The following is a 22,770-nucleotide window of genomic DNA, read 5'->3' as shown; positions in this document are numbered from 1 at the left end:
TCCTAGAGCTGAGCATTTTACATGCTACGTTACATGTGGGGAAATGCACCTTCTTTGGTCACAGCCATGAAACGCATGTTTTAACCTAAGTGGAAATGTAGCACGTTAGCTGATTGTAACATGGGTTCATATTTCTGAATTCCTAATATACTCAAGGAGCACAAGCAAAAATAGCAGAACATAAACTGGGAGTTCAGAAATAAATTTCTTGTGTTAATGCACAGGAAATTAAAATTAGGTCCCAAAGAGGGGAAAAAATGTATCTGCCTGTAAATATCCAAGTGGCATTTAGTATAAATCTGTGAAGTGGTGCTAGTCTTAACGCAATGCACAACCTGTATTTTGGCTTACATCTTTTGGGTTTCCTGGAGAGCAGTATGCTTTTCAAGGACCTGGAACTTTAAAAATTTAATTGTTAGAAAGTCAGAATGCAAAAGAGCTCACAGGCTATGATAATCCCAGAATTAATATTTAAATAAATAAACCCACAATCAAATCAATAATTAAGAAAGATCTACAATCCCAAGGACAATGTTCTATAAATTATCTTATTTTCTAATCCTCAAATGTAATGACACAGAATCACTCTCATAATTCTTGCAAATATTTAAAGTTTTTCTTTAACATAAAACATTATTTTAATTGAATACTTCATGTGTGCCTGACTATTGCGATTTTATCACATAGGCTGCAATCATATAAAATCCAAAAAAAAATAGTTCAATATAACATGATAGTAGGATGATGCCAAAAAGTTACTTTACTTGACCAAAAGGAAATAATGGAAATGTACATTTATAATGTAATGTGATTGCAAATTAATGTAAATATAAAATAAAATGTAGGTTCAAAAACTTGGTGCTTACCATGGGTGATATACTCTGAGAACTGCAGCCACTTCTACCTTGATATGGATGCATGTAATTCTGGTACAGCTGCATGCCATACTGCAGAATAAATAAATAAAAACACATTCCCACCCCTTTTACTACACAGAGTTTTACTACAACTTTTGAAAACCAACACTTTCATTAATTATACATCATCAATATAAAAACTGAAAATTATAAGCTTTCCTTAAAACAAGTAAGTAAAGCAGCCATACTTTTGAATGGTAAACTTTTAGTGTCCTAAATAGTACAGTTTAAAAGACAGTGTTTTTTATTTGGACCCACACTTATGTTCTAGCTCACAATATAAAGATCTAGAACTGACATTCCTACTCATTATTCTTAGTGTCAATAGCACCAAAACCATTTGGAGCTTAGCAATAAGAAAGCTCACTTGGGAAGGGTGCCCGACTTTATGGTACAAAGACTCTGAGAATCTGACACACATCCTAAGCAAACCTGGGTAAAATTTACCATAATTCTTCAATGACTGATTGATGAATTACATTGTCTTTTGTAATCCATAAACTTGATCCTATTCTGAAGATTCTTGGCACTGTATCACCCTCTGGTAACAGTACTCTTAGGGCGTTGTTTAATTTTAAATTCAGGGAAATCAAAATGGTGGGGAATCAGGCTAATTTCAGACAAAGAGGCATGGCATACAGTGTAAAGAGCAGTAGATAAGAACTACAGAGGCTTTACTTTCAAGAGGTAGCATCGTAAGAACTGGACTGCTAGGCTACAATTGGAAAGTGGGTCTAGAGTGTAATTGGATTGTTAGTTTGAGAAACATTAAGAACGCCATGGCCAAACTTATCTTGCAGGAGTCCCTATCTGAAACTGGAAGATAAGCCCCTTAGATTTAAGTTACTTAGTTAAAAAAAAAAAAAGAAACCAAGGGAACAGATAGGCTTCTTTTTTTTTTTTTTTTTTCCTGCTACCCTCTATAATTCTCTCCATTTCATGGAGCCATTATGAACTTAAAAGTAGGTCCGATATAAAAGAGATTGAAGAGACACCATGGAAACCAATCTTACCCTTAGGATGAATTCCATCTAAACATTCTAACAGAGCTGTTTCTCTACTAAAAACTATTTTCTTAAAAGCAATTGCAGCAAAGTGGATATATTTGGTAATTAGGCAGAAAATCGGAGGTGAGGGGAGTCACTGTTTTCAAGATTTTGCTTTTAACATGAATACAGTCATTTAAAATTCTCTGTGTTGACTTCTTTATCCAATTATTTCCCAACTTATAAAAATTATTTTTTAATTTAAGGTTTGATTGACATTAATAGGACCTAATGAAATTTATTTTAAATCAACTCTAAGCCTACAGTAACTTTAAAAAGAAGACAGAGGAGCTTAATTCCTAGTCAAGTTCATTTGGAGAATATACAATAGCCTGCAACCACACTTTCACAAGGACATGCTGCCTGGACACCTTTTATTTACCTGCAGCGAAAAGCCTGCTACCCACTAATAAGACTGTTTCCTTCAAAGATGTATTGTCCCTGGTACCTGTGGTGTTAGGAAGTTGCTTCTGTGCTGTTGAAAGTTAACTCTGGCTAAGGGGTAGGGCATGGGTCACCTTAACATTTCCCTGTCTTATGGAGGGGCAGATGAGGGACCAAACTGTGTTAGAGAGAAACTAGCAGAGTTCTAACTGAAGGGAAGGGCAAAAGACAACATGTAACTAGGACACTGTACATGAGCAAATCTCCCCTTTTCTAAGCCTTGTGATTTTTCTAATTCTATATGTAACTGGAATTTCTCCAAAGAGAATGGGAATATCTCTATCTGATGCTACATGAAGAGTTTACATGTGTGTATGAAAAAGAAAGGAAAATAAAACAAGTGGCCAAATTCTTGGGGGAGGCTATATCTAATAAATAACACATAATGAAAAGAAGAAGGACACTTCTGGTCCAGCCAACATAACATAGACTAGTCTTTCCCTGCTCCTCGCTACTAGGTACAATGATAAACTCTGGAAATAACATGATAGACAACCAAAGGAGATGAGCAAAAGCTACCTCTAACACCAGGTGAGCCCAGCTGCACCAGCCAGGGGGATCAAACCAGTGCCCCGCTGACAACAAGCTGCCAGGCCCCTATTAGAGAGCCTCAAATGTGTCTGTGCTGGCAGGCCCAGGCTTCCTGTAACTGATTATTTTAAAGTGTAAAACAGATCATATCACTTTCCTATTTGAAACCGTGGTGGTTTCTCATTGGCTCCATGATAAAGGACCTCACTGATGCTGGCCTCTATTTCCAGCCTCATCTGGAAACACTTTGCCATAACTGAAATAAACAGGGAACACAGATGTGGTAGCAGAATAATGGTCCCCATATATGTCCACGCCCTAATCCCTAGAACCTGTGAATATATTAGGCTACCTGGCAAAGGGGAAATAAGGTTGCAGATACAATTAAGGGTGCTAATCAGCTGACTTTTTTTTTTTACATTTATTTTCATTTATTTATTTTCTGGCCACGCCACGTGGCATGAGGGATCTTAGTTCCCCCACCATGGATCAAACCTGTGCCCCCTGCAATGGAAGTGCATTCCTAACCACTGGACCACCAGGGAAGTCCCTAATCAGCTGACTTTGAAGTGACATGATTACCTTGGATTATCCTGGTAGATCCAATGTAATCACAAGGGTCCTTATCCAGAGCCAGAAGAGAGAACCAGAAAAATGGCAGCATGGAAAGGACTCAGCTGGATATTGCTGGCTTTAAGGGTGGAGGAAGTTGCCACGAGCAGCCTCTAAAGGCCGGAAAGGGCAAGAAAATGGATTTCCCCCTAGAGACTGCAAAAGAGAATGGAGCCCTGTTGACACCTTGCTTTTAGGCCAATAAGAGCCATTTCAGACTTCTGAATGACAGAGGTGTAGGATAATAAATTTGTGTTTTAAGCCACTAGGTTGGTGGTAATGTGTTACAGCAGCTATAGAAAACTAATACAACAGAGCATCTTTAAACTGGGCATCTGTGACTTGAAAGAGGCTTTGAGAAGAGTCAAACGAGAGAAAAAAAAGGTAAGAAGGAGACAGTCTTCCAGAAACTGAGCATTCTGGCTATAGAAAGAACAAAGAAAGCTTTTAGTACATTTCATCATTTCTTAGACACACATTTGTTTTCAAACTAACAATCTGTATTATAATCTATGGCATCTTATATTCACTGTGGACGAAGTGACTTGCCATTGCCTGAAACTGATGGGATTAAGAAGTCATTAGCATGAAAACCTTGCAAAAGGAATGCCAGTGGCTAGAAAGACAACCCCGCGGACCACGGCAGAGCACTCATCTGAGAGATGATGCCTCCCCAAAGCTCTTGAACCACAGAGCTGGTTAATCTGTGGAAAATATGAGTATCCATGGCTCTGAGATGAAAATGATTCAGAAAAGCCAGATTGAGAAAAGGAAGAAGTTTTAAGAATACCTCGACTAACTTATTTCATATATATGTATATATATACACATAGATATATATCTGTGTGTATACACAAAATTGATAACATCAACAAAAATGATGAAAATCAGGATTATAGGCCTAAATAAATCTAAATATTCAAATGAAAATAAAAATCATCAGTGATAGGAAACGTCATATCACAATTTTATTGGCATAATTCTCATCTTTCTAGTTACACAAAAAATAATGGAGCATCCTAGTAAAATCAATGGCATGTCAGAGTCACTGAAAGACTGATTAAAGGAAGTGGGTTTACCACCTGCTTCTGTGTTGGGTGTTTGAATCTGAGCCCCTTAGAAGGGAGAAAGACTTGGCTAACAAGGTTGGAAAGTATCTCTTCCACCAGCCTAGCTGGACTTACAGGGTTCTGATGGCAGGGGAGAGAAAACCTGAGACCTCAAGATATTTTCTCTACCATAACTGTGATGGAGTAAAGTCTACCAAAGAGTGCCAGCTTCTTTATCTGTAAAGGGACAGCGCTGGATGAACTCAGTGTTTCTTAATCAGGCAGACACCTGGAACTCAAGTCACTAACTCGGGATCCCCCAGGATGGGGCTGGGCACATGGAGCTTCAGAAAGCACCTCAGGTGATTCCAATGCATATCCCTAGTTACCTAGTTACTACTGCTTTGACTGGTTGGTTTCCAAGACCCTCTAAAGTACTTTTCTCTTCTTCATTTTGTTTGTTTGTTTGTTTGTTTTTACATTTTATGACAATGAGAGCAAACAGAAGTGACTACTTATCATGAGGGTTTCAAAGAATCAAGATTTCTAAGATTCGTCAAAACCAAAATCATGACAGCCATTTTGACAGTAGACTATTTGAGAAACAAACAAATCTCTAATAAAAGAGGTAATAACCATAGTGACTTTCTGCCATAACAGCAAAAGGAAGAAAATTTCACAGTTAATCCAAAAGCTTCCTTTAAATTACTTTAAAAAACGTTCTTCCTACCCTTCACACCCACTAGGATGAGTATATTTTTTAAAAAGTGGAAAATAGCAAGTGTTGGTGAGGATATGGAGAAACTGGAATTCTTATACATTGCTGGTGGGAATGTAAAATGGTTTAGCCTCTGTGGAAAACATTTTGGCAATTCATCAAAAAGTTAAACATAGAATTACCATATGACCAGCAATTCCATTTTTAGGTATATATCAAAAAAACTGAAAACTGTTACTCAGACAAATACGTGTAGAGACATATTCATAGCAGCACTATCCACAATAGTAAAAAGGTAGAAACAATCCAAATACCCATCAGTGGAAAAACAAATTGTTTATTTAACATATATATATATGTTAAACAACACACATACAATGGAATATTATTATTCAGCCATAAAAAGGAATGAAGTACTGATACATGCTGCTACAACATGGATGAACCACAAACATTATGCTAGTGAAGAAGCCAGACCCAAAATGTCACATATTGTATGATTCCATTTCTATGAAATATCCAAATTGGTAAATCCATAGAGACAGAACATGGATTAGTGGTTGCCAGGGACTGGGAGTAACTGCTTAATGGGTATGGAGTCTCCTTTAGAGGTGAAAAAAATGTTTTGGAAGTAGACAGAGATGGCAATTGCACAACATTTTGAATGTACTCAATGCCTCTGAGTTATTCACATTAAAAATAGTTAATTTGGTTAATTTTATGTTATGTGAATTTCACCTCAATTAAAAAAAAAAGTAAAAGAATAGAAAATAAAACTTTCTTGCAAACCTGGTATGACAATGAGTAATTCTGATTCTGATTATTCTGCCCTTCTTAAAAGGAAATGGTCGATAAGTTTTATAATTATAAATTTAAAGTTGTGCTAAATTTGCTAGCATACAAGTTTTGAAAGTAAATGTGTTTTCTATACATCCTGGAAGAAATCAGTTCTGTGTCTCTCTCCCCTACCTACTTTTAGAACATTCTTACTCCTTGTCAAGATGCTTACCAATAAATTTTGCTTATGGAAGCGGTAATTTTTACTTAGCACAAAGGTAAATGTTTGAATAATACAGCTATAGTAAAATTTATAAAATAATTTGCATTAAACTAGAAAGCAATTCACACAACACTTAAATAAAACATAAAACAACTGCACTAAACATATTCAGGTGGGCACATTTTAAAATATACTTCACATCGGATTGATGGCAATGTTTTTAAAATGCAGACTAAGTCACGGACAGGAGAAATTTCAATCAGTTATACTTGCTATATATGTAATACTCTTACAAAAAAATAAAAATCAGAACATTTTTAAAAATGGAATACTCCACACACACAAGATAAATGTATTAGGTTATTGCACTCTACTCTGGAAATGTTTATCTTTCAGATAAAAAGTAAAATACACGCATTTGGTGGTGGTTATTTTTCTTCTTCCTCACATACCCACATGGATTCATAGTGAGTCTTCTGAGTTTTGAAATACAGGTATTTTCAAACTTTGATGGTACTCCCAATGTTTAATAGAAATTCACACCTGCAGTGAGATTACCTTAAGCAATCTAATCGCGGTCACCCAGCACGTCCTACTCTGCTCTTCTTCTGCACAGAGCATTTTCAGGTCTCGAGGCCCTCCTGCTTTGTTAGGCTAGAAGGCCACAGCACATTGTTTATCGTTAATGCATATCTTGAAGGTAACACCTGTTGAAATAAAAGCCACTAAAATTCTCCTATATATAAGAGAAAGCTGTCTCTTTTTAAAAGAAATTAAAAGAAACTCAAGCTTACCTAAAAGGCTGAGGCTTGCTTTATTCATCTAGCAAAATATTAAGCCTGTACCTTAAAGCAGAATCCATAGTTAGTCGGTGCTCCATGTTTTTTTTTGCCTGCCAGTGACACATAAATATCACTATTGCCAAATTCGCTGAAAAACTGCAAATGCCGTGGTTCCTTAAAAAAATATATATGTATGTTGAAATGGATACATATTTTTACACTACCTTTTGTATTTCTATTATGTTACATAACTTATACCTTGGCAAAAAATATTCCAAATAATGTCACAGAAACAAAAGGAAAGGAAAACTAAGTCACTATATCCTTAAATAACCAGGAGCTGGATAGGAGAGTATTTAATTTGAGAAGCAGTGATTTGTTTATAATTTAACTTCCAATATACAAAAAAAATATATCTTCCTATTTTAAAATTACTTGCTTTAACCACCACTTCAAGGAATCTGAGGGAGAGAAGAGAGCAAAGCATGGCTTTTGAAAATGTTTTCTTATTTGGGTTTTAAATAATGGTAGTTCCACAAAGGAAAGAAGGTTGGTTTGAGCTTCTATAGCAGCTAAAGAAAAAAAAAAACAAAACAGATGATGATTCCTGCTTCATTGAGAAATGATCGTCCCTCATGTTTGTGTACTGCCTCATGTACCACAGCAAGCAATGAAACAGGCGGCATGACCACCTTCCTTTACAAAAGGAAGGAAGCCTGTACAGATAAATTCAGGGAAATTACCTGGCAATGGAATGTGTCTGATTTTCAAGGCAAAGTGGAATCATGAAGAGCTATTTCTTCTCTGGGAAATCCATAAGATTTAGAGCTGGTCATGGGAAATCACTGGGTCATATTATTCTGTGACAGGTTAATAACTTGGAGAAATGCTTAATTCTGGGGTTGAATGTGTAATCAAAACTGACCACAACGCATTGGTTCTTTAAAACCTTGCTACTAGTCGTGTGGTCCCAGACCAGCAGTATCAGCATCACCTGGGAGCTTATTAGAAATGCAAAATCTCAGGGCCCACCCCAGATCTGCTGATTCAAAATCAAAATCTGCATTTTAACAAGAACCCAGGTGATTCGTATGCACTGAAATTTGAGAAGCAGTGCTCTTAAAACAAAAAGATAAAGCAGAACATTCAGCAATTTGAGCAACCCATTCAAATCCAAATCCAAAAAAATTTCAGTCATTGGCCAGTAGGCTGGCTATTCCATCAGTGATGATTAGTAGAGCAAGAGCTTCTGTGTATGCAACTGTTTCTCTGTGTGTCACTATTCTTTAGGCATTTTGATCTAATGGATGACTAAAGTTCCCAACTCCATGGGAGAATGAGTCAGAAAAGAAAATTGTTAAAAGAGACCCAGGGCTTCCCTGGTGGCGCAGTGGTTGGGAGTCTGCCTGTCAATGCAGGGGACACGGGTTCGAGCCCTGGTCTGGGAAGATCCCACATGCCGCGGAGCGACTGGGCCCGTGAGCCACAACTACTGAGCCTGCGCGTCTGGAGCCTGTGCTCCGCAACAGGAGAGGCCGCGATAGCGAGAGGCCCGCGCACCGCGATGAAGAGTGGCCCCCGCTTGCCACAACTAGAGAAAGCCCTCGCACAGAAACGAAGACCCAACACAGCCATAAATAAATAAATAAATAAATACATTAAAAAAAAAAAAAGAGACCCAGCCAAGGGCCCTTGGAACAAGGGAGGAGGAGGGAGAAAAGTACTCTCGTTGGCAAGGCCTTTAAACCTTTATTCCTTGATAGAAACTGATTTGCTAGTAAAAATGTCTGATTTCTATGAAGATGGAATAAAACCATCCCTGCCCACTGATACTGTAGAAGTCAATGTAGCTGAGTCATTTGGATGTGAGAAAAAGGCAGCTTAAGAAATACTGGAAGGACGTAAGAGACATGATGAGTTTCTTCTCTTGACTGATTTTTGTTCCATTACTGCAGACACATCAAGGCTTATGACAGTACAAGACTAAGGCTGAGCTGGCATGGTTAGCGAAAGGTAAGCATGCAAACGTGTATATAAGGGGGAAGTTGGAGAGCGGGGTACTTAGATGTTTCTCTGTAAGTCAGGGCCACACCTCCAAGGCTTGCGTAAGTGTTTATCTAAGTCCCATGCAGCCTACATCTTTAGAAAGTAAAATAAATCAAGACCCTTCTCATAGAAAAAGGGCAGGAAATGGTCACTTTGCCAGGTAGAAATGTCATATTAGACATTAGATAACCTACATGATTTTTAGAGAGGTCATAATCCTTGAGTTTATCTAATATCTTGAATTTCGTTTTTAAGGGGGAATGTAAGATGATTTTCATATATATAGACTATGGAACACACGCTCATTCAGCACAGGCTAGAGAGAACACTATTATGTACGATGCACAGCAAAGTTAGACACCATGTTGAGGAGAGCTGAGGCATGACCTGAGAACAGAGGTTTGATGTCTATAATGTTGCCCAGCCAAGGGGGGACCATTGCAGGGATAAGAGCATGGCTTCAGTAGATGGAATAGGAGCTGTCTTGTTTTGTAATAGGTGGGAAAGGAAAGGAGGTGGAGGGTGAAGTAAAAAGACAATGGGCTGTGGATTTTCATGCGAAACCTGTTAAAGAATTAGGAATTCAGGAATTAAGGAGATATTGTCATATCTTCCAGTGAAGAATCACTGGGAAGAAAGTCAAAGAAATGTGATTACTGGATTTAGAAGCCAATTTTCTCTGATGCTAAAAGTAAAAAGATGATCCAGCACACATTTGTTTAAAACCACCTTCGTATATTACTTCATACATGAGGAAAACCGGGAAAAGAGAAACTTCATTACAAAGGTTAAGAAAAAGTCTAAAACCTTAATTACAAAAGTGGGTAATTATTCATCCTAACATTATCTATAATATAAAAATTTGAAAACTAGGTTTAAATCCTCAAGAAAAATTAAATGCATCTATATGATAGAACACTAGTAGTCAAACTATATATACTTAAAAATAAAAGATTTCTGTAAAGGAATGGATTACTAAATAAGTAGAGGCCTTTTCCATGAAGTATTCCACCACTTAAACCTAAAACACACACACACACACACACACACACTTGCACATGTGTGTGCACACACGTGTGAATAGCAGCAAAGGAAAACTGTATATCAGGGAAGGGAGGAAACTATGTAAGAACAGTCGGGGTAAATATGGAAAGTATCACTCCTTTGCAACTCCATATCTCCATACCACTGCCCAAATATCTAGTCTCTATCATTAGCTGTGATCTGGGCATTTCCATTTGGATACTTCACCATCAACACAATATATCTAGAACTAAGGTCAGTATCTTTCTTCTAAGATTTGATTTCTTCAAATCTCCTATTCCTGTTTATTCTATCATTTTCTATTTCTTTATTTTCCTTATGTCTTTCTCTAAGAACATTAAGTGCTTCCTCTTCTTTCATATCAACCAGTCAACAAAATCTGACCATTTTTCATTTAATCTTACATCCATCCCCTTCTTCTCTCTCCACTGCTCATCCTAGGTTAGATCCCATGGCCTCCACCCTTGATTACTGAAATGATCATCTAGTTAGCACTAATTAGCATCTGTGCCTCAACTCAATCAATCTCTCTCCCTTCCTGCCCACTTGTCCCTTCCCCCCTGCCTCCCCTGCTCCCTTCCCCTCTCCGTTTCTCTGTCTCTCTAGTTGATTTTTTAAGCTCCCTATGGCCATACTCATCTTCTAACAACATGATCATTTCACTCTCTCACTCAAAATTAAAAGATCTGTCCATGTCCTAACCTGAAGAAACTGTGAATGTGACCTGTTTTGCAAAGGGGCCTTTGCAGATGTAATTAAGCTAAGGATCTAGAGATGACATCTTCCTAGATTATCTGGGTGGGCTCTAAATCCATGACAAGTGTCCTTATCAGAGACACACAGAGAAAGGAGAAGGCTGTGTGAAGACAGAGGCAGAGACTGGAGTTAGGCAGCCACAAGCAAAGGGAGACCTAGGGCCATGACTAGCCAAGACAGAAAATCCTACTAAAAATTTAAAGGATCAAATATTGAGAATGAGAAATAAATAATGAACATTTTCAGCATAAAAGAAAAATATGAATTTGCAGATTGAATGTGTATGTTAAGAATCAAGGGCTTCCCTGGTGGCGCAGTGGTTGAGAATCTGCCTGCTAATGCAGGGGACACGGGTTCGAGCCCTGGTCTGGGAAGATCCCACATGCCGCGGAGCAGCTAGGCCCATGAGCCACAATTACTGAGCCTGCGCGTCTGGAGCCTGTGCTCCGCAACAAGAGAGGCCACGATAGTGAGAGGCCCGCGCACCGCGATGAAGAGTGGCCCCCGCTTGCCACAACTAGAGAAAGCCCTCGCACAAGAAACGAAGACCCAACACAGCCATAAATAAATTAATTTAAAAAAAAAAAAGAATCAAGCAAGATATGTATAGCAGAATATATTTGAACATACCTAGAAATACGGCAGGAAAATGACTAAATACCAATGATTATAATAAAATTTGAAAAAGAGCCAAAGAAAAATGACAGATTACCCATAAAGAAGCAACAGTGTTGTCACTGACAAAACAGATGCATGAACATGGAATTAAACTCTCATGAAAACTCTCAAAAGTAGTTTTACTTGAAGGAAATCGATGCATTGCATAAAATATCAAGACATAAAACACAGGCATATGGCATAGTAGGCAACAACTAGACTACATAGAAACAGACTACATAGTGCCAGTGCTAAGGGAATTACATTCATAAGTGATTATGTATGTGTGTATGAACATCTGCACAGGTATGTCTATGTAACTGTATACATAGGTATACATAAGCAAGCACACACATACATCCATCCCTGATCATAACATGATAACTTCCTCTAGGAATTTATAATCTAGGTTAGGAGACAAAACTAACACACACAAGGGAATTAATAAGCAGTTACAGACTCAGCTGAGTGTTACAAACTGCATCAACAGAAGTTCAGAGGTGGGCAAGGTCAGTAGTATGACCTGGGTAAAAAGAAAAGATGTGAACTCTGTCGGGCTTCAAAATCCCAGCCTTGATAAGGAGAATGGGGGTAGATTCAGAGTGGGGGAGAAATGGGCAAGGAATGTGGTACTGAAACAAGAGCATCCAGATGGTATCAAAGGATGTATATTGAAACTAGTGGGAAATAAAGCTGAATAATTAGTTTTTAAATGGATTATGGCAAATGTTTGGAATCTAAAAAAAATTACCAACTATTGACATCATGCAATAAGATAATGAATAAAACAAAGTAAAACCCATTTTAACTTACAACTTCCATATAATTCATAGCACATCACTGATATTCCAATTTACCTTTGATGTCCCTTTAGTAGAAAAATATAAACCGGATCTTCTTAAAAGGAAGTAAATCTTTTTCCAGGACTTCTTTCCCTGTTCTTTTGCATGTAAGAAGCCATGGATTTCAGGATATGTGCTTGAACTCAGAAATATCTGGAAGAAAAATCAGATACTCTCATACAGTTTCTGAATCAATGATATTGTAGTTTTATATTTCAAATAGAAATGTGCAAAATCAAACAGCATTGAAAGCACTTCTACACCACTACAGAAATAGCGATATATATAACAGAAAATAAATCAGTCTTGTGAAAACCTGAGGCAAGTTCCAAGTGAAAATATGCTCACGAAATATACATTCTAAGTGATCAGTACTTAGTCAAACACCAACATTACAAGCTATCTGAATGTCCATTTGAAAAGCTGAACTTTGTCTACAGAGTTAAGTCCTGATACTTTTCATCCCTGCCTATGATTTTCCTGGAGATTATAGATTGACCTATCAACTTCAACTTCATTATGGTATATGTAAGACCATGATCCTGACTTCCATTATTCAATTATTAAAGAAATTGAGCCAAGTTCACCTCCTCGATGAAGGTAAAGTAAACAATCTCTTTGTCCCCTATGGTTCTCAGTTGTGGGTGGGTATGGGCAGGTTGTGTTTTCCAAAGAGAACTGCAACAATATCTTTCATTCCACATGCTCTTCTGCAAATGTGATCCTGCCACTGAACCAAGAGGTGAAGTTTCTCCACCCCCTTGAATCTGGGCAAGGCTCGTGACTGCTCTGACCAATAGGATATGGCGGGAGGGACAGGCTGCCGTTCTCACTGTAGTCCCTTAACTAGCCTGATGGCTTCCACTCCTTAACTCTTGGAAGCTAACTTTCATATAAGAAACGTGACTACCCTGAGATGGCTATGTGGTGAGAAGCACAAGGCAACTGGAAAAGCCTTGGAGAATGACACACCATGTGGAGAGAGAGAGAGAGAGAGAGAGAGGCCAAGGAGTACCAGACACATGTAGTGAAAAGCTATCTTAGAAGAAGCGGATCCACAATCCCTTTGGGAGTCAATCTGCCTCAGAGACCCATCCAGCTAAACCCTTCCCAAATACCAACCTACAAAACTGTTGACAAAATATGAGTGGGTACTTAAGCCATTAAGATTTAGAATAGTTTGTAACCCAGTGATAATTAACTGAGACAGCAGGCATGTGTTGGTCAGGAAATTGAGAATGAAAAGGAATAGCTCTGAGTGGCTGTGCTCAGCACCCTTAATAAGACAGTGGAAATGCATTAGTGTCTCACTAAAAGAAGAAAATGGAAATCCCTATGAATAAACGAATGCAAAATGTTAAAACTGAAACTAAGAGAAAATATTAGCTCAAACAACGTAACATAGTTTTAAAAGGCTATTCGGGGAAATGCTGAGAGTAGATAATGTTTTTTAAATAAATTAATAAAAAAACTTTTAATTTAATGAGCCACAGATATTAATTAATTGACATGCAAAGCAGGCAAGTAGGTTTTTTAGTTTGAGTGCTTTCCAAGTTATTAAACCAAACCAATTAAATTTTAAAAAGGGAGTCATAGAGGTCACACTAGAAAAAGAAGGAACGTTTTAAAAAGTGGAAACATTGCCTCAGTGGAGAGAAGAGGTCAGGGGCACGTGCAGGACTATCTGATTCCAAAGCTATGACTTTTCTTGTTTTTATAATTTAACATTAAAATAATATAACTAAATTATAGGAGAATTTGGGAAAGGAGGCAGAAGAAAAACTCCAATCCACCGCCCTGTCATAATCCAAAGGCAAAGTATAAAGAGGCGTGAGAGCTAGGGGTGCTGGGGCACTGCCGCTGCTGCCATTCACCCTAACATTCTACAGGGTGTCTGTGACAACCTAGTAGCACATAAGTAGCTTTTAGAGAAATCCTGAGGCTAATCATATTTCTAAAATATTTTGAAGTAAAAAATGAAATATAACCTATTACAAATAAAAAGCCCATAGAAAACAAATTTGTGATACCCAATATATTTACCAGTATATTCAAATACCAACATATTTAAAGTAATATCTATACTGGAACTATTAAAAGTTTTCTTCATTAAAGATCAGAGACTATTGAGTGGGTTCGGGGATGCCTGGGGTTTAGATCAAACAGCAACCATTATAAAGACATTGCTCACCATTAACCTGTTAACAAGTATAGTATCAAATATAAAATAACTGAAATTTTTTATTGTAATGAAAATGTCTTGGAAAATGGTCACCTACAGCCATTGCCAGTTTGTAAGAAATGAGCTCAATAGATGCAAAACTAAGGAAATTTTAAATTAAATAACTAGTATTCTTAATTCAGCTATTTCATGTTTCAGTCAAGTGTTTCCATCATAGATAATATTTCATCTAGTTGCTAAATATTTTATCACAAATAGGATTGAGAGCATTTATTATAAAAGTTAACACTAAATATCTGTTGGTAAAATGTCTATAGTTTACTGGAAATTTTGATTTTTTCGAAGACTAACATAATCTTTAAATACATCAGAGAGCAAAACTCTGCAAGTTTCCTTTCATGATACACATTTTTTAAACACTTAAAATTCTTTGACAGTTGTTCAAAACTGGGAAGAATAATATAGTTAGGGGTCTTTATTGATTTACAGAATTCTTTATCTAGATTGTGCTCTTTTCTTTTCTTTCCTCTTCTTCTCTTTTCCAACTTTATCTCCAGCAAAAATTAGCCACTCAAGGCATACCATCCAAAATCTGGACGTGTATAAATATGGACCTCACTAAATAGACATTTCTCCAAAGAAGACATACAGATGGCACATGAAAAGATGCTCAACATCACTAATTATTAGAGAAATGAAAGTCAAAGCTACAATGAGGTATCACCTCACACTGGTTAGAATGGCCATCATCAAAAAGTCTACAAATAATAAATGCTGGAGAGGGTGTGGAGAAAAAGGAACCCTCCTACACTGTTGGTAGGAATGTAAATTGGTACAGCCACTATAGAGAACAGTATGGAGGTTCCTCAGAAAACTAAAAATAGAGCTACCGTATGATCCTGCAATCCCATTCCTGGGCATATATCTGGAGAAAACCATAACTGGAAAAGACACATGCACCCCAGTGTTCATTGCAGCACTATTTACAATAGCCAAGACATGGAAGCAACCTAAATGGCCATTGACAGATGAATGGATAAAGAAGATGTAGTATATTTATACAACGGAATATTACTTGGCCATAAAAAAACGAATGAAATAATGCCATTTTCAGCAACATGGATGGACCTAGAGATTATCCTACTAAGTGAAGTAAGCCAGCCAGAGAAAGACAAATAGCATATGATATCGCTTATATTAGAATCTAAGGGAAAAAAATACAAATGAACTTATATACAAAACAGAAATAGACCCACAGACATAGAAAACAAACTTATGGTTACCAAAGGGGAAGGGGGAGGATAAATTAAGAGTTTGGGATTAATATATACATACTACTATATATAAAATAGATAACCAACAAGGACCTACTGTATAGCTAAGAGAACTATACTCAATATTTTGTAATAACCTATAAGGGAAAAGAATCTGAAAAAAGATAACTCTATATGTGTGTATAACTTTATCACTTTGCAGTACACCTGAAACTAACACAACATTGTAAATCAACTATACTTCAATTTAAAAAAAGAATATTGTCAACTCTCATGAAGTAAAAAAAAAAAAAGGCATGGAAATGCAAGATAAATGAGTATATCTACTTATAAAATTAGAAATATAAATAAATCAGTAAATAAGGACCTTACAGTTTCCCTTCATTATTTAGTACTTACATATTTTAGTGAAAAAATATATTTTACCTGCAAAATCTGTGTGGGGGATATTTCACCATTGGTTTCAGTTGCAAAAGACACCATATGCTCTGGAAAAAAATACTGACGAAAAGATACATGTTATATTATCCCAAAGCCGTTGCAGAAAAGATCGAACTATGACCAACACAGTAATCTAAAGCAAAAGCTCTTTAAATCAGTGTGTTGAAAATTCACCCAAAGCACTTTTAAAAATGCCAGTCCCTGACTCTACCCGCAGGTATCTTAATGAGAGAGAAGGTAGGAGCAGGGCCCAAAGACTAGCCAAACACCCTCAGATGGTGCTGATACACAGAGATCCACGTACCTCCAGTTACAAACACTGCCCTCAGGCTGACAGTGTGCTAGCTCCCGTACGTCTTCCCTGAGTCCTGCAACCACTCTAGCAGGTACTGAAGGACTATCAGCTCCATTTCATAAAGTCAAAGCTCATAGAAGTAAAGGATATATATACCCAAGGTCACAGCCCGTAGAGTAGAGGAACAAGGAGTTAAACTAGAGGGCCAGGGAGCTAAAATGACAGTCTTTTCCACCTTCGATCTTTCCAAACCTGTTTAATCATAAAATTCACCCAGGAAAGCTGTTTAAAAATAGGAATTCCCAGGCCTCTTTCCTGGAGTGTCTGATTCAGTAGGTCAGGGTAGGACCTGGATCCTGTATTTTTAACAAGCACTATCCCCTTCCCCAGGGAGTTTTTATGATCAGGCAAGTTTGGGAAAATATATGCCACTATACTTCCTTTAGGACAGGGTTTTTGAAGCGTAGTTCTATTAATGTTGGTCTAATAACGCTGTGTTGGGGGGACTGTCCTGTGCATTGCAGGACGTTTAGGGCATTCCTGGCCTCCACCCACTAGCAGCACCCCCATCCACCCAGTATGACAACCAAAAATGTCTCCAGACATTACCACACCACCCCCCAGTTGAGAACCACTACTCTAAGTCTACAAAATGAATCTACAGCCTTGTTTAAACTAAAAAAAAAACAAAACAAAACTGAAACTGAGCACTAAACCCTATGTCTTTAACTATGACTTTTAAATCCTTGCTTTTAAAAAAGATTCATAATAAGAAAACAGTTTCCTTTCAAATTCTAATTCTATTTAATTTTTATTAGGACTTGTATTTTCTTTATCAAAGACCATCCCACTATGTTTCTATTAATAAGTTTAAATAAAAGAGAGTGTAAGAGGTCTTTCAGGGTTTGAAAATATTCTATTATGTTGTGTATCATATATTTTTCATAAAGTATCATTTCAATCCAATTATCCAAAACTTAGTGTAAAAATATGCTACAGCTGCAGAGTCAAAAACAATTTAAAGTAATGAGCCCAGAGGCTATTCTGACTTCTCTAGATCACTAGTCTTCATTAGAATGTGACATACATTTACTTTCTTTTAAAAAGAACTATAATGAAAGGAGTATTTACTAGATAATGCACTGGCCTTTATCTCATTTCTACTTAGCTCAATTATTGCACTGAAAACAAAATAGTTTGGAACAGCCAGATGCACGTCAATCTAAACTTTTGGCTAAGTTTCAACACTCCCAACAAACATCCATCTGTTTTTCCTTTAGAATTTTTCTTATTTAATTTCCTAAATTATGTGAAAAGAGTTAAACCATAATATTTTGGAACCTGCTTAGAGATATCTAATAATTTCCCAAATCAAATGTAGTTGTTTTTCTTAAAAAGCAAGAAAAGAAGCAATAGTTCCCCAAAACCACGTATATGAACTTCTGTGACGATGTTGGCTAATCATTGTTAGAGTAAGAAGAAGTGTGACTATAATTTTAAAGGGCCAGAATTCTTACCTACAGTTTACCAAATAGGGACTTGTATTTTATCCATAGTGACATTTTTCTTCACATAAAATAAAATAAAATTTAACTAAACTCATTCATTTCCCATAACTATTAATGGGGATTTCACTTACCATTGGGTTTTTAAAGAATTCATATTTGGCATAATTTTTTCTAAAGTATAGCTTATTTTCTTCTTCCATTCCCCAGTTAGATAGCACTTCAATCACCAGCTCGTGGTCTTCTATTGTTCTTTCTGTAAAGAATGTTCCAGTGAGCACGTCAACAGATAGATAGATGGATGGATGGATGGATAGAAAGATAGACAGGTAGGTAGACAAATAAACATATGGACATATATATCCATACAAATATATAAAATATATTATGTACGTATCCTTATTAAACATAGAAAATTTCAACTCAATTCTGGAATAATCAGATTGATAAAATTTTCATTAATTTTGAATTAGTAATGTTGATTTTTATACCAAAGCAGACTGTAACCGGAAGAGAAAAATGACATAAAATATCACAATGCACTTTTTACTAATTCTCAATCTCCTTTTATTGCTATGTAAATTATAAGTTTGATAACAAAACTGCATTAAGAATATGGGAACTATTCTTTTTCTCCAGCTCATCATGGTGCCAAAATTAAAATATTTGCCTCAAGGTTGAACAATTCATCCCATTAAGAGCTGAAAAAACTTGACAGGTTCACTATGCGTTTAAGACACATAATCTGGATAGTTGAGAAAAACTGAAATAAATGCTTTAAAAAGAAAATTTTAATGCAAGGACATACAATTTTTTAAGAAACCTAATTTCTTGTGGCACTTTTTACTTTCAAAACTAATGTTCAGGCAAATGTAGTTTGTATTACCAATGAAGATAATTAGGCAGGGTGGGAAGGCACTTAAGAGGAAAGGCACTTAAATGAAAAAAGCAATGGCAACTTTAAAGAGGTGAACATAACATGCAAATTTCCTATTTTAATAAGAAACTGTGATGTTCATAGCGGTACTAGTCATAATAGCCCCAACTGGAAACTACCCAAATGCCTATCAACGTGAGAATGAGTAAATAAACTGTGTAAAGGACACAATAGAATATATACTACAGTAACACAAAACTGCATGGATGAATTCCACAAACATAATATTAAATGAAAGAAGTCAGACACAAAGAGTACATACTACATGATTCCATTTATATAAGTTCAACACAGATACAATAAATCTATGGTGTTAGAAATCAAGATAATAGGGATAGTGGGTGAGTGAGCAGGGGCATGAGGGAACCACTGGGGGTGAGAAATATTCTGTTTCTTAATCTGGGTGTTGGATACTCAGGTAGAAACAATATCTGAGAATTCACCAAGTTGTCCATCTTTGTTCACTTATGTTAAGGTATGTCATACTTCAATAAAAGGTTAAAGAAAAGTGACTGTGAAATTACTAATGCAAAATAAGAAATGGAGAACAGCCAAATAAGAAATATAGAAATCCTCTGCTTTTTTAGGTGCTTCTAGGACCTTTTTGAAAAGTCTCTATGTCTCAGGAATTCAACACTCAGGAGTAATCTGTGACCTACAGCACCCAAACCCTTGAAAGTAATGTCATACTTAAATAGAAGCTTATTCATCTGAAAGGGGGTTCTTGTAAGAGTGCTGAATGAATATATGAATACGAATGAGTTGGAGCTAAGTGTGTATCAGCACTCCTGGGTTCTGTTCCTAATTCAGATTGCTCTTTTTCGGTCTCATTGACTAGCTCTGGTAGCTCCTCCTCCCACCTAAGACGCAGTCCTTGGCTGGACTCTTTTTTTTCTCTTCTCTCAACTAATTAACTCTCCCCTCTTCAGCCATTATGTCTGTCAAGTTCCCTGAAGTGAAATCTCCAGCTACAGTTGCTTTCACTTGCACTCCAATCCTAACTGCTAGACTTTCCACCACTTCAAACATAATCTGTCTAAAACCAAAGTTCAGTATGGTGGTCCCTCCAAATATTAAACAATTCCAGCAATTCCACTTCTGAGTTCATAACCAAAAGAAGTGAAAGCAGGGACTGGAACAGATACTTGTACATCAACGTTCATTGTAGCATCATTCACAATAGCCAGAAAGTAAAAACACCCTAATGTCCATCAACAAATGAATGGATAAACAAAATGTAGTAAAGACATTCAGTGGAATATTTAGCCTTAAAAAGCAATGAAATTCTGACACATGTTACAACATGGATGAACCTTAAAGATATTATACTATGTAAAATAAGACAGACACAAAAGAAAAAACATTATATGATTACATTTACATGAGGTACCTAGAGCAGACAAATTCATAGAGACACAAAGTAGAATGGTGGTTGTCAAGGACCGGGGTGGGGGAAGAATGAGGAGTTATTGTTTAATGGGTTCAGGGTTTCAGTATGAGAAGATAAAAATATTCTAGAGATGGATGGGGGTGATGGTTGTACAACAATATAAATATAAATAAATGTACATAATGCCAGTGAACTTTACCCTTAAAATGAATGAAATGGTAAATTTTATGTTACATGCATTTTACCAAAATTTGTAAAAAAATGTAAAAAAATGAAACAAAGTATCTTCCTTTTTCTCTCTCAAACTGTTTTTTCCTAAATTTTCCAATGTCCATTACAACTTTCTCTATGTCCACTCCAATATCCTCCAGTTGTTACCCCAGATATCAGACTCTTCGTCCGAGTGTCTCTCACACAACCAACAGCCCCCCACCCATTCCCACTATCACCATTCCCATTTAGACCTTCACTTTTTCCTAACTAATCTCCAAACCTCTGTTTTTCTCATTCTTCCAATCCAACCTGGACCCTGATATCACAGGAAACCTCATAAAACATTTGTATCAATGTGACCCCTGCTCAAAAACTTGTCCACTTCCTACTTGTTATGAGATAAATCCATATAGTCTGGCAGTTTTAACTTATTCATTCATCTATCCATTCAACAAATATTTATTGAAGGCCTACCAGGTGTCAGACAGTCATTGTGGGGCTTGGAATTTTGTAGTGAACAAGACAGTCAGAAGTCATTGCCTCATGGAGCTTCAATTCTAATGGGAAGACATGGACAATAAATCATGTAAATCATGTAAATCTTAAAAGGTGGCAATAAACACTATAGAGAAAAATGGATCAGGGAGGAGGGAAAAAGGAGGGCATAAGGGAAAGGAATCCATTTTGAACATAAGACTACTATGAGCTGACTTACGTTTTCATTGGATCACACTGGATGCTGAGTGGATAACTGATTTCAAAAGGCTTAGGGTAGAAACAGGAAGACCATCTAGCAGAATATTGCAATTAACAAGGGGAGATGATGTGGCCTGGATGAGAGTGGCAGCATGTAAGAAGTAGACAGAATCTGTGTGTATTCTGAAGGTAGAGACAACAGGATTTGTTGACAAATTGGATGTGGAGTGAAAGAGAGGGGGCAGTGAAGGAAGACACCAAGATTCTTGGCTAAAGCATTTGGAAGGACTACGGCCATTAATGAGCTAAGAAGACTGTAAGAGAAGCAGTTTGCGGGGAGATCCAGCAGTCACTGAGATATCGAGTGGGAAGTTGCATCGCTAACAATCTTTATTATCCTTACTTTTGTTTACTTCTCACACAACCCCAGCTGATGTTTTCAATCTTATGAAGCACAGGTTCACATTATTAAATATCCTATGTGCTACGCACTGTATCTGTAGTTATTGCAACCACAGTGGGAGAAAATTGCAAGGTATTAAGCAATATGTCTGCTTATTTGTTTTACCAACCTGTGTTTCACTGTACCCATCACCTATCTCTACCACTAAGGAAACAGCACATGTTCTGCCCTGAAGATAAACTATACACAGAGGAAAAAATGACAGAGATGCACTTTCTTTACTTTTGAGCTTCAAATTAGACTTTATCAATCTTTGACAAATATGATCACTTGGGGAGAATAATGGCCAGCCAATCCTCCACTGACTCATACAGGGATGCACCCTCTGTCCTCTGGGAAAGGATCTGGAATCAAGGGGTTAGTGGAGGAAAGGGTGGAGTGGAGACTGAGAGGGGGCTAGATAGTAACTGGATGGTTTAGGTCACAGTGACCCTATATCCTGCCCCTTCCGGAACTAGGACCCTTTCAGGATAAGCAGTTGATGTTGATAAACTCCCAGGGAAGTTTAATGGTGGTGTGTGGTTCAAACCAAAGAGTAGCCTTAGGAGGCTTCTACCCTCAAGTAGAAGCCCTGCATCTAACATGGCAGAAAAGCAACAGCTAAGTGCAATGTTGAGGAAGATGAGTCCATAGCATCCAAGTATGAGGAAAGAGCACTGCAGAACCAAGTCCTCTAGAAGAAGTGTGGAAGGGCTAAGAGAAGACCATGAATATAGGGGGCTTTATGATACAGGCAGTAAGCTTGAGAGAAATAAGAGTTTCTAGAACACGAAGAGAAGAGTTGGATAGAAGTTAGACAAATACCCTTCCTGGGACTTAAATGCTCCACCAGAGTGTTGGAAGAGTGAAAGTAGGTCTTAACCTTCAATTGAGTGTATCTTAAACCTGTATGTAACTCATTTCTATAACCTGAATTGATTATTTACCCCA

General features: G+C 37.1%; 1 protein-coding gene across 2 annotated transcripts in view; it reads right to left on the bottom strand.

Annotated features, from left to right (window-relative positions):
• The window catches only part of GRB14 (growth factor receptor bound protein 14), a 124,622-nt gene that overhangs the window by 8,491 nt on the left and 93,361 nt on the right, over window positions 1–22,770 (bottom strand). For both annotated transcript variants that reach the window (XM_068544991.1, XM_068544992.1), the window contains 6 exons: window positions 18,276–18,397; window positions 16,327–16,401; window positions 12,460–12,597; window positions 7,163–7,273; window positions 6,876–6,971; window positions 867–947 (listed from right to left, as the gene is read on the bottom strand). In XM_068544991.1, coding sequence (XP_068401092.1) covers window positions 867–947; window positions 6,876–6,971; window positions 7,163–7,273; window positions 12,460–12,597; window positions 16,327–16,401; window positions 18,276–18,397 — 623 coding nt within the window. The remainder of the gene's footprint in view (window positions 1–866; window positions 948–6,875; window positions 6,972–7,162; window positions 7,274–12,459; window positions 12,598–16,326; window positions 16,402–18,275; window positions 18,398–22,770) is intronic.

The sequence above is a fragment of the Eschrichtius robustus genome, chromosome 5 (genome assembly GCF_028021215.1).
Source record: "Eschrichtius robustus isolate mEscRob2 chromosome 5, mEscRob2.pri, whole genome shotgun sequence".
In the NCBI taxonomy this organism is placed as follows: Eukaryota; Metazoa; Chordata; class Mammalia; order Artiodactyla; family Eschrichtiidae; genus Eschrichtius; species Eschrichtius robustus.
The sequence above is the reverse complement of the archived record's forward strand: the minus strand, read 5'-3'. Positions and strand labels throughout refer to the sequence as shown.